At 42.4% G+C, this 12,677-nt stretch overlaps 1 protein-coding gene across 3 annotated transcripts in view; it reads right to left on the minus strand.

The window, feature by feature from the left end:
- Window positions 1-12,677, minus strand: part of macrod2 (mono-ADP ribosylhydrolase 2) — a 689,196-nt gene that overhangs the window by 166,649 nt on the left and 509,870 nt on the right. For all 3 annotated transcript variants that reach the window (XM_083775641.1, XM_083775642.1, XM_083775640.1), the window contains exon 7: window positions 8,668-8,698. In XM_083775641.1, the coding sequence (XP_083631767.1) occupies window positions 8,668-8,698 (31 nt within the window). The remainder of the gene's footprint in view (window positions 1-8,667; window positions 8,699-12,677) is intronic.

A 12,677-nucleotide genomic window follows, 5' to 3' on the forward strand; every position in this document is an offset into this window, starting at 1 on the left:
TTGGTTCACATTCGTGAGACATTTCTAAACGTGTAAACCTCTTGCATGTCTTCCATATTTGAGAGACAACAGGACGTGTTTGGATAGACGCATGGGCACCATGATCACAGCTTTATAGTAAATAGGTACTTTGATCTAGCTTGTTGATAGCAGCATCTAGAGAGAGGTCTCCTGTTGTTCTTCCTGTGACCACACCTAATATGGAGATATCTTGGACCATTTGGTCTGGGTGTCATTGACTGTCTGTTTGAGCCATCTAATGTGTATTTGGCTTCTTTATAAACTAGCCAGAACTGTCTATGTGTGTCAGTGGCCCCCACAAGCCGTCAGGCTGGTGGGGTGGGGGGCCATGCCAGGCCCCATGACTTGTACTTTGTCTCTGAGAATAAATGGAACTCCTCCGAGTTTATTCTCCGACCTTCTTCGGAGTATTTTAGTGTAGGTATTAGTCAAGTCTAGTATGTTTGTTTGTGTGCTATATAGAGAGGAAAAACAGTCTCCCCTCTCTTTACAGTTCATTTACTTCAAAGTGGTGCGTCGGAACCTGGTGCCTTTGGTGTGGCCTGACAAACAGCATGAACAAACTCACTCAACTTGATCCGTGCAGCTGAGCGAACATTTCAAGGTAACTAGGAAGGCCCGTACAGAGTGAAGATGGACATTCCTTCTTTGTTTTCGAAATTCTGCGTCGGTTTGTTTTCAACATAAATGAAAAGGCCTCATGTTGATTGTATATGTCTTGTCGTATAATTAGACAAGTTGGTTCTAGTAGCCTATTATGAATCAATGAGGGGTTTTCCTCAAGACGTGAAGAGAGTATTAATTAGTTAAATATTGCTTAGACTCTGGCCTGTTAATGTATTTTCATCTTCTTCTTATTATTGTCATTATTATGTACTACCTTAGTGGAGCAGAGTTTTTATTTAAAGCATAAACGTATATGTTATGGCACGTCCTAAATTAAACTGAAAGCGGCATGTGTCTTAATTCAGTTCAAAATGGACAAGAGGACAGTGTCAACAAACAGTGGCCATGGTGTGCAATGTGCTGATCATGCATTGCACACAACACACACGGGCCAAGAAGAACACACTCTGTGCGGCGCGTCGAGGAACTGCAGCCTTGCTTGCCCGTGTGTGATGACTGATGGACATTGAGGTTATGTATGGTTGTGAAAGTGATTTTAATTGCATACTAGGCAAATTGGACAGCCGAGAAAAATATATTGCAGTATAGTATAGGATGTTATTTCACTTTATAGTGGTGTCTAGTATTTAATGTGATTGATTAGCTTAGTAACTCTTTAAGTAGGAGTTTCATCAGTCACTGGTGTTGGTCCGTGGGGGACGGATCAGTCCGACATTTTAGATTAGACTTTGATAGAACACTAAGAGATTCTACTATGCTGACAAGAAATGTAGTTATGTATAGTGTATGTAATGGGAATCGCAAGAAGTTATGTAACCTTGAATTCTGTCTGTCTCTGTAACCAATTTGAATTCGGCTTCTTTATAAACTAGCCAGAACTGTCTGTGTGTGTCAGTGGCCCCACAAGCCGTCAGGCTGGTGGGGTGGGGGGCCATGCCAGGCCCCATGACTTGTACTTTGTCTCTGAGAATAAATGGAATGGAACTGCCTCCGAGTTTATTCGCCGACTTTCTTTTTTCTCTATATAGTTAATTTACTTCACTACCCTTTTTCACTGACGAAAACTAAATGAAAACTAAGCTATGATGACTAAAACTATAAGACTAAATATATTGACAATTTCATCAACAAATAAAAACTAGACAAAAATGTTAGGAAGGGACATCCAGACCCAGTATACTGTAAGTAAAAGACAAGTCATTTCACACTTGGTTGCACAACAGTGCAACGCAGCGCAGTAAAATCAGCCATTACGACGGCATCAAGGCCCGCCAAAATACAGTTTAGTCAACTAAATCAACTGTAGATTTAGTCGACTAAAACTAGACTAACACTAAGACATTCCAGGTGACTAAAATGTGACAAAAACGAAATGAAAACTATTCAAGAGACTATGACTACTGTCTCTCAAACTACAAATCAAAATTTGCTGTAAAAAGAAACACTGGTGCTACAGCAATAATTTCTTCATTGTTCTTCACACTCAGGATTTTACTGTGTAGTGATAGATTTTACAATGTCCATTAGGGTACATACGTTCAAATCATTGTGTATTTTTTTTTTGTGTATGTGTATTTTATGTCATTTTAACGACATGTACAGTATATTTAAATCCCAAATTAGCAATAGCTATACACTCTGTACAGCACATTATCTGTACTGGAAAATCGCATTGTCTCCATCAAATAAAACTCAACTAAAGGGGGAAAAAGGGAACACAAAGATCACAGACACAAGGAAGCACAGATTTTGTCGACAGTGTTTTCTGGATTTTTGGAAAGAACTGTTTACAAACACTGTACTGAAGCAGGACAAAATAACTAACAGGACAATAAGCAAATCCATCGCTCTTGTATACGAGACTGTGGCAACTCTCTTGCAGCCTCAATTTACAGAAGTATAACTTTGCAAGAAACTTGTGTAGCTAAGGTGTTTTTTCTCTCTCTACTGAGAAGGACTGAAAGTATAGCAGCATCACCACCTGACACAGCAAGTAGGAGGTAATCCACATGTATATGTCTGTTGTATGATGCATTCCTGTTCAGAGTTTGCTACTATATCGGTATAGGCCCGTATACTGCACACCACACACAGTATTTTTCATTATTTTTTTCCTGAGTGGGTGTTTATTATGAGGCATGGTCCCACAGCGCGATGCCTTTTTATTTATTTTCTTGACAAAAAAAATTCTCCCCCATATTCTTGAACACACTGGTATCTCTGTTCTCTGTGAAGGTTGGCTGGGATGGTTGACTATATTTATCCAGGCTGACTGAACCATTTCATGTAGAAATGGCTATGAGGTGTGTGTGTGTGTGTGTGTGTGTGTGACTGTGTGTGTGTGTGTGTGTGTGTGTGTGTGTGGTTTATGTGTGTGCATATTTATTAACATTTAGACTACTCGCATTTAGACTACAGGTAAGTTAGTGCATGCCAGTAAATGTGTGTCAAATGTAATTTTCGTAATTTTTTCGTTATTACATTTCTTTTTCATTTTAATTGTTTTTTTATTTTTTTCGTATGAGCTGCTTGAAGCACTTTGTTAAGTGCATTGCTGTACAAATAAATCAAGTATTTACGAGAATTATTATGAAAGTCAACGGAATGGGAACCAGCGTATACGTGCGACGTGCACAATGCTGCAGAAAGAGGATGCTGGCCTTTGGGCGTCTTTGGCAAAGAAAGAAAGGGGAGAGGAGGAGGTTTTCACCCCATCAGGTCCTCAGGGGAGAGGTGAGGTGACCCAGGGTGGAGGACAGAGTGCCGCCCCAGGACACTAGACGCCACAGCCTGGGTGTCAAATGGCCCGGGGCTCCTCTCTGCACCGACACTGGGACACGGCAGGGCTGTGACCATGACCGACTTTGCATCCCACAGAAGGAGAAAGCGCCAGAGAGAGAGGGAGAGAGCAAGAGAGAGATGGAGAGATGGAGAGAGAAAGGGGGAGAGAGAGGACTGCAGGAGAGGAGTACAGACAGCAAAAAAAAAAAAACAGGCGTAAAGAAAGTCTCCATGCTGCCCATGGATGTGACCTTCCTTGGAAACATTCCATATAGGTGATGCCATGCTTTTGTCCTACATGCTAAAATTAACATCTGCCATTTTACTTTCTTTAAAAAGAGACAAACCCCCCCACACACATACATGCTCAACGAGTGTCTGATGCCCAACTGCGGCGGAAAAGTTTAAACGCTCAATTGGGTTTTCTCAAAGCGCCAAGTCTATTGTCCTGTGGGGTGGCTGAGTATTTTTACATTTGGCTTATCATCCATGAAAATGGTTAGAATAAGGCTAGCGTTGAGCACAAAGCACGCTGTGTAACTGTGTTAAATGGTGCTAGGGAGGCTCCCGCCCCCACTGAGAGCACTCTCTGCAACCCACTGATACAGCACGTTGCTCAGTGTGTACCTTGAAATTCCCAAACCCTCGGCCCCGGATAAGCTCCCCAAAGCAAATCCCGGGATTTAAGAGAGTGTCGGGGAAGGCCTGCTGCTGCATGGCATCATAGACAAGCCAGGCTACTACTATAGTCATCACCGCGGGGAGAGATAAGGTGCCATGAATGGCTTCTACCTCCTAATCCTGGACACAGGGGTTTGGATGCAGTTGGGATCATGAAGATGGCCGGGTGAAAGCTCTTACAGCAGCCTGACCCTTAATGATCTGGACAGTACGTGGGAGGAAGGCAGTCCGTCCTGTGGACATACCAGTGCAGCCTTGGTGGATTACATCTACCCATCTTGCACAACCACCAGTTCATGTAAAATAAATAAAATACCCTCTGTCAGCAAATCCTCAGATCCGAGACAGAGACAGAGATGGGCCAAAGGTTGGAAGAGGGTGTGTGTGTCGAGGCAGGGCAGTAAACGGGTATACTGATTCTTCATGAGCGGAGCAGAGGGGCTGTTGCAAAAAGTAGAGCGACTGATATAAATGCAAGTGCATGGCTGAAACCGTCACGTAAAGTGGAAAACTGAATGTTCCTGCATGCCCTTGGCTTCGCATTGCACCAGTAGGTCCTGAGCTGTTGCGACAAGATTGATAATGGCAGATGGCTCCTAAACCTTAAGAGTAGATTACAAGGCTGTTTCTAGAGATGCTCTTTCTCTCTACCTGCCAGAGTGAGGTCCTCCACAAGGTCTGCAGTGAGTTGCTAAATCATACGCTCCGTTGCTCTGAAGAGCTTCATTTCAAAATGTCTTATTTATGTGCCCTTTTTGAGTGTTTGCACATGGTTGAGCCTGTGTACAAGCATGTTCATGCATGCATGTGTGTGTGTGTGTGTGTATGTGTGTGTGTGTGTGCGCGCACGCTCGCGCGTGCGTTCGTTTTCAGTTTGCTACAGTTAGGTTATAACATTAGGATTATGCATGTATGATAGGATTCAGGTTAGGGTGAGGTGATACAGAACAGTGTTGTTTTTGGCAGCAAATTTTGATTTTAGTTTTAGTCATAGTCTCTTGAATAGGTTTCATTTAGTTTTAGTCACATTTTAGTCACCTGGAATGTCTAGTTTTAGTTTTAGTAGACTAAATATCATGACATTTTAGTTGACTAATTCTACAGTTGATTTAGTCCACTAAAATGTATTTTGGTGGGCCTTGATGCCGTCGTAATGGCTGTTTTTACACTTTCTGAAAATAGCTTCAGAAAGTTTGTCAACGCGTCGCGCTGCGACGCGTTGTGAACTTGTAGATCGGCTATGCAACCAAGTGTAAAATGACTTATACTGGATCTCTTGTCCACTAGTGCCTTCCTAACATTTTAGTCTAGTTTTTAGTTCTTGACGAAATTGTCAGTATATTAGTTTTAGTCATAACTTAGGTAGTCAACTTTTTAGTTTTAAGTCAACGCAACGTCCGCAAAAAAGTTTGCAAAACCCAAGCCTCTCTGTGTGTGCACGGCACATGCGTGTGCATGAGAGAGAGACTGGATCTAGTAGTAATATTATAATCAATAATAGTAAACAGATTGTCAGAGTGAAAGAGAGAGAGAAGACAGAGAAGGAGAGAGAGTGAGAGAATAAATGAGAGAAATCATCATGTATCCGTCTTGGCAGCTGTATACTCCAGCTTGACTATTGGCACTGATCTTGTGAGACATTGAGAGGTGTCTCCTCCTCGCGAGGAATAATCCGTTTAAACCCGGGGTCACATGGACGTGATTGATGGGCAAACAGGAGCCGCACTTAATAACCTCTATCATGCCGTGTGACCCTGTGGCCCGCGGTGGGCGCCAGTTTGTTTATGGGTGGTACCTCCCGACACGCTAAACCGTGCAGAAATTCTGTTGTGTGCTAATGGGTCGGACTGAGGGATTGGACTGTCAGCGCGGCGCGAGGTCTCATTTTTCTTTCGCACGGCGTGCGTCTGAGGTACCCCCGTGCGCACCCCTCGCTACGCCCCCCCCCCCAGCCCCAACCCCGCGTGCTCCTGCCGTCATCTGTCAGCGCCGCTGACTGAGCCCCCTGGAATATGGAGGCGTGAGGAACCGTGTCAATTAGCATTAGCGCACCTGACAAATCGGTTTTGCTCGCCACAAAGGCCTAGGATAAACTTGTCCCTGATTCCTCTCTGTCACGACGTCGTCGGGGGCTCGGGATTTGTTTTGCCCACTATATACAACATGAAGACTTGGAAATGGGTCACACTCATTCATGCACAGATATATACGGTGTCTCCTATGCGGTACGTGTGTGTGTGTGTGTGTGCACACACGGGTGCTTGTGTGGCATTTTTTGATTTGCCATTGATTTAGTTTATTTGTTTGTTTAAGAGGAAGAGAGGTCACAGGAAGACAGGCAGAGACAAAGAGATCTGGCTGCATTTCCCACAACACTAAAAAGCCTTTGTTTAAGTTGTCTTAACTGGAAGTTTACCTCAAAAGGTTATCTAGCTCTAAAACTACCTCCCCCTGGCCAGCCGGGGCGCCTGATGGAGGGGAAAGGAACTGGTCGGAATAACGTGTCCCTTCCACACGCTACGTCCGGCTGGGGAAATTCATCTCTGTCAGGTGAAAAGAAGCAGCTTGGACTCCTCATGCATAGAAGGAGGCATGAGGTCAGTCCGCTGCCCCCCCAGGTTGGCAGAGGAAGTGTAGCGCCCAGGATTACATTAGATAATTAGCACTGGGTGAAAAAGAAAATGCACGTGCATGTCATGCACGTTTTTACCTTTTATGTAGAGAAAAAAAAAGGAAAAAAGGGGGGGGGGTTCTTTAAAATAAAATGAATAGTTGTACATTTAAAAACTGTGTACATTGGTGACTATAACTACAATCTAGCTGATCTTGAGGTCTAGCCTCAGTTTGCAGAATTACAGTACATTTCAACTGTCTGTTAACTGTGAGTGGACGACCCAATAAAGCATTACACTTGTTTACAAGAGGGTCCACCTTGTTCGTTAACATTAAGGAAGTATTTAGACAGGTACATGAGAATAGTCGAGTAGTTGCTTAAAGCCGGGAGTTGAGCCCGCGGCACGCTGCCAGACTGGGTTACCAGCCAAGGTGCCTGGACCGCTGAGCCACGGCCCAGGCCTGCAAAGCCACACTGCTACTGTAGTATAGATCCTTTTGAAAGTCCCTTTGAAAGATGCCCTCTGCTGCGTGTGTGAAGATCTTCAGCTCTTAATCAGCCCGTTGTTCTGTACGAGATGCGCAGTGGTGGAAAGTGTATATAACTACTAAATACATTTACTTAAGTACTGTACTTGAGTATACAATTTTGAGGCATTTGTACTTTACCTGTATATCATGTCAAATTTTCAGTACTTTCACTTCTACTCCACTACATCTCAGAGGCAAATATTGTACTTACTTTGTATTTTTGTATTATTATTACAAAACATACATTAACCACTTCAGCCCTATATACACATATTATATATCATATATTTGATATCGCAAATTCGCAACACGACGCATTGATGCGGTTATTATTATGTGACGGCCGCTAAGCTGATTATTTAATGAACAGGCTGTTTAATCCCCCCCCATCCCCCCCTCCCAGCAGCAGGCCAATGCAGTGTTGTACACCCCCCGCCACCCTCCCCCCGCATGTCTTTGATGTGAGTGTTGGTGGACTGCAACGCAGCGTTACGGCACACACAGTCAGCAGCAATATTACTGCACAGATGCTGTGTGAACCCAGAGTCCCCCTTGAGTCGAGCTCCCCCCCCCCCCCCAAGTATTTACACAGGATTTAAAAAAAAAGCATTATACTGTATATACACACAAACATTTTCTTTCTTTCTTTTAATTGATGTATTTTATTTTAGGGGGGTTGGGGGGGGGGTACAATCAAGGTAATATCTTGATTCACCATTCCATGGCACTTCTCCAGAATAAGTTAGTCTAACTTAGAAATTACATCTGGCCACGAAAGATTGCAGGATCTGTGATGGTAGCCTACTGGGGGGAAGCCACACTGTGTGTCATAGGCTCAATATGTCAGTTTGACACATTCAGTAGATCCTGTGATCTTTTTTGTGGCCAGATGTCATTTCTCGGGGTCTAGTAGGACTATAGTAAATAATCAAAAAATAAATCACTATAACATTTTGTAAAACAAAATGCATATTTAGCCTCGAATGCCCCCGTCCCCCTGTGAAAAACAGCTAGATCTCATCTTTTACTTTCTCTAATAACAACTTAAAACATGAACCTTGGTTGAAAAAAACAAAAGTTGTTCTTTAAGCTACTATCCATCATACTTGTGATGGTTATTATAGGTATCATAATTATTGTTTTATTATTCAGTATATTATTCCTCAGGTTATCGGCTATGGAACTTCATGTTGGCCTATAGGAAAATCTAGCCATTACAAAAATATATAGTCCTCAAACATGGATAGAAGATTAGATAGTAATAGTATTATAATAGATACTCGTGATAAGGTGAACAAGCAATGATTACAAGAGAAGAAGCAATAGTGTCAGTTACTGCAAAAACGACTTGACACAGATAGTCTAAAATGAAAATCTACAGAGGAAATAAAGTAATGAAAGGAGAGATCTTACCATAGATGCCTGTGGATATACACGGGAAGGCCTGTGCAAAGAAGGGGAAAAACATTGTCAAGGCATGTTCATATACTGGCCACATATCATATGGGACAAGTCAATGTTGCTGTTGGGTAGAAACCTTCTATCTCCTTTTTTTTAATACTTTGATATGACGGTGTCAAGCCAAAGGATAGAAAATAGCCGATCTACAAGAGATGCGTTGCTTGAAAGGTTTGTCTCTGTGTTGTCTGTGATTGTGCAAGGCGCTGCTGAAAAAGCATTTGTGCTCAGCATGCTGTACCTTGGCTAAATACACATAAAACTAATTAAAACATTGGCCATTTTTGTACAAATATTACCAAGAGCCTGTCACTATAAATAATAATCACACTGGATCCATTGGAACACAGGATATTAATGTTTGTATTTATTTATTTTCAATCACCTGAAAAGTTTAACTTTTCGGACAGGGTTTTCACCCAACAGCGATGATGATGATATTCTGCATTATTTATTTATATATACATTCATTTATATATGAAATGAAAAGAACAGCTGCCTCGCAGCTTTGTCAAGTACAAGCTAGAACATAAGTGGCAATTTTTGTCCTCCCTTCACCACCTTTAATATTGCATTCTTCCGAGGCTGTCGAAACGCGGTCAGCTGTCTTGCCGTTTCATTTCCTGCTTCTCGCAGTAACGCTAACATGCTGCTGCACTGTACATATGACTCCTATTATTTGGCCGGCGGTAATGGAAGCCATGAGCTGCAGAGAGACGTATACCAATAAGAATAACAGTAGTTTAATGTTGCGTGATTGCCAGAGGACTTAATGAAGAGGAATCCAAATGGCATTCACAGATGTAGCCGTGCATTGGAGGAATAAAACCTCCATTTATTATGCTTGTTGTGCACCTCTGGGTCCACTGTTCTCCCAAGAGAAAACAGTTGGAAATCCTGTTTTACAAAATGCAGTATGGGATTACGCTTTGACGCAGTACTCCACCTCATACATGTATGTATGCAAACATACAACGTACTTTTAGGCTAGATTCCTGGACCTGAATACATGCATATTTTCAAAGGAATTATCAGCATCTTGTGCCGACATATTGATAATGCATGTGCGATGAAATATATTGCTATGTTGTTCTTATGTATGTGATGGACGGATTGACCACTTAAGCCCTACTTGTACATACGTGGTATACGCGGCACGCAGAAGAGTCCAAATAGCAGACCTGCAAGCTCACAATTTCCCCCTATATAATGAACAAGACAGGTTAAAAGCGGTTAACAAGCTGCCACATTTGAGAGTGTCCAAACCCAGGCGGGCGGATTCACCTCGAGGGAAAAGTGGGGTCAGATGTGTGTCGATCCATAGGTAGGGGTCTCCTGCTTAATAATCTCCAGCCGATGGATATCATAATGAGGCACATTGATCCAGTACCCAGCCCTACAGCCCAAACTGACAGCTTCGCATTGACATTATGTGCCCCCATTCCATTGATGTTTCTGAAATTTACACAGGGAGGACTCGATCGTGCTACTACACAGACAGCACGTCACATGCTGTCCGTGTGCAGCCAAGCTCATACCAGGAAAAATAATCTATCCGCATCATTAATCTGAATTCTGTCAGCAGACAATTCAGAATCTTTGTCTTTTAGGTAAATGATAGATAAAAACTTGGGGACTCAAAATCTGCACTTACTGTATCTACATTCCTTACTAAAATTATACTAGAAGTAGATGGTACACAATGGTCCATGATGGAACCTGGTTTCATGTTGGACACAAAGCCCTCTTCTTAGTGCAGGTTGAGCACATTTTGGACTAGTTGCAGGTGAGACGAAGCGGACTGACCGACTCCCATGAGGGAACTGCAATAACCAATACAGGAACACATGCAGTCCAAACAATCTCCGGATCCTTAAAAAGAGAGGCATGGCTTTAATTTAGCCATAGCTCTGAGCAGGAAGAAACGTCCATTCACAATCACAACAGCATATTTGTTTATAAAATGTGCGTGTGGCCGTGTGCATGCATTTGATATGCGGATAGAGGGCCTAGATATTTTGCTAAACCTCTGATGGAGTCATAGGGATCAAATAAGACAACCTCTGTCTCACTCTGGTTTAGCTGGACAAAGTTTGTGCCATCTACATCAGGGATGGGCAACTTTGACGATGGCGAGGGCCAATATATTTCCACACTCACTCCAGAGGGGCCACAGTGCATACTGTCGTGGAAAAAATTGCCGATCTACAAATTGCGACGCGTGTTGAGCTTGTAGATCAGCTATCTTTGCTATATTTGAATTGAAAACCTGAATAGTTTTTTGCTATTTTTGAATTGGAATCCTGGAAAGTAAAGTAAAGTTTTTATTGAATTTCAAATGCATTTAGTTATGTCAACTTTATGAACTGTTAACATAACTACATTGGACACAAAAAGACTAACATTTTAATACTAGTCATTAAGTACTAGTCATTTAATACTAGTCATGAAGTAATTAAAGCGGGTCTGGAGTAACAGCTGAAATCAATAGTATTCTGATATTAACATGCAGGCCGCATTAAGCGAAGGTGGGGACCGCATGTACTCAAACCATACAAAATGACTTCATGAAATGATCATTTCTGTGTTAAAACAGAGTTAGAGCTATATATGTTTTTGGGCTTAACAGCCGTAATAGACCCCAAAGGAGTTAAAGAAGAGAACATAGGGCCAATTAGAACCATGAGATGACAGGTGCCACTGGCGGGGGAAAGAATCTTAACAAAAAATCCTGGTCTCCCCCTGGCCAGCCGGGGCGCCTGATGGAGGGGAAAGGAACTGATCGGAATAACGTCTTCCTTCCAAGCGCTACGTCCGGCCAGGGAAATTCCCCCCTGTCAGGTGAAAAGAAGCAGCTTGGACTCCTCATGCATGGAAGGAAGCATGAGGTCAGTCCGCTGCCCCCCCAGGTTGGCAGAGGAAGTGTAGCGCCCAGGATCGATTACATTAGATAATTGGCACTAGGTGAAAAAACTGGGTTGCAAAATCGTGGGATAAAAATTATTAAAAATAAATAAAAAATCTTAACATCTTTGAGCTATACAAAACGAACCACTGTAAGGCAGTTTACCTGAATGCCAAACCCACATGGTCCAAGTTTAATCGACCGTATCAGATGCAGACAAGACAATTTAAAATAGCACAATTCCCTGAATGAACTGGCAATAGTAAATTGTTTGACACCTTGAAGAGAGCTGAGCTGACTCAGTATAAGAAGATGAGAAAAACACTGATAAAAGGTTAGGTTAGTTTTAGATTGGTCAGAATTGTTAGATCTAATTTGGGCTTTATAATAAGAGGGTGGAATAAAATGTCATGTTGCCCAATCTGTATGGTAGAGTATGTTCATACAGTACAATATAACTTATACAACAAAAGTTTAGTCTCCCTGCTCTTCTATTGAGAATGAGATATTTAGATCCTGTATCGGTGAGACATGCCCTTTGACACGATCCCGTTTCTGGTTTGACAATTTTTTTTACCTGAAGGTCAAGATTAAATGTTTCCCGTGAGCAAGCAGGCAGGCGCTCTATTAGCTCAATGGTAAAGATTTGAACACTTGCACATGCAGGAGCCTGGGTTCAAATCTGGGGTAGAAGAGAGAAGTTACACAGTGCAGCTTTAAAGAAGGAATTTAGAGGGGCATTTAGACATTTAGACAGACATTTAGAGGGACAGGTGCTCAAGTGAACGTGCTGCACGGTTCCTTGTGCAGCGAGTGGAACCGGTAGTGTGAGATTTATAGATTTTGGGTCCTAAATAATATATAGAAGCTTTTTATTAAGAATTGATCAATGTCACCATGGTCGACATACTGTACAATACAGCACATGCTCTAGCACCCCCTAGTGTCTATCTGTGCACGCCACTGAGGAAGGATGGAACTGAAGCCACTGAGACGGCAACTATTTATAATGGATAACTTTTGGCCAGTGTCCAGGCTTCGTTATGTGAGAATACATCTA

This window comes from Protomyctophum parallelum (genome assembly GCF_964188405.1).
Source record: "Protomyctophum parallelum genome assembly, chromosome: 10".
Lineage (NCBI taxonomy): Eukaryota > Metazoa > Chordata > Actinopteri > Myctophiformes > Myctophidae > Protomyctophum > Protomyctophum parallelum.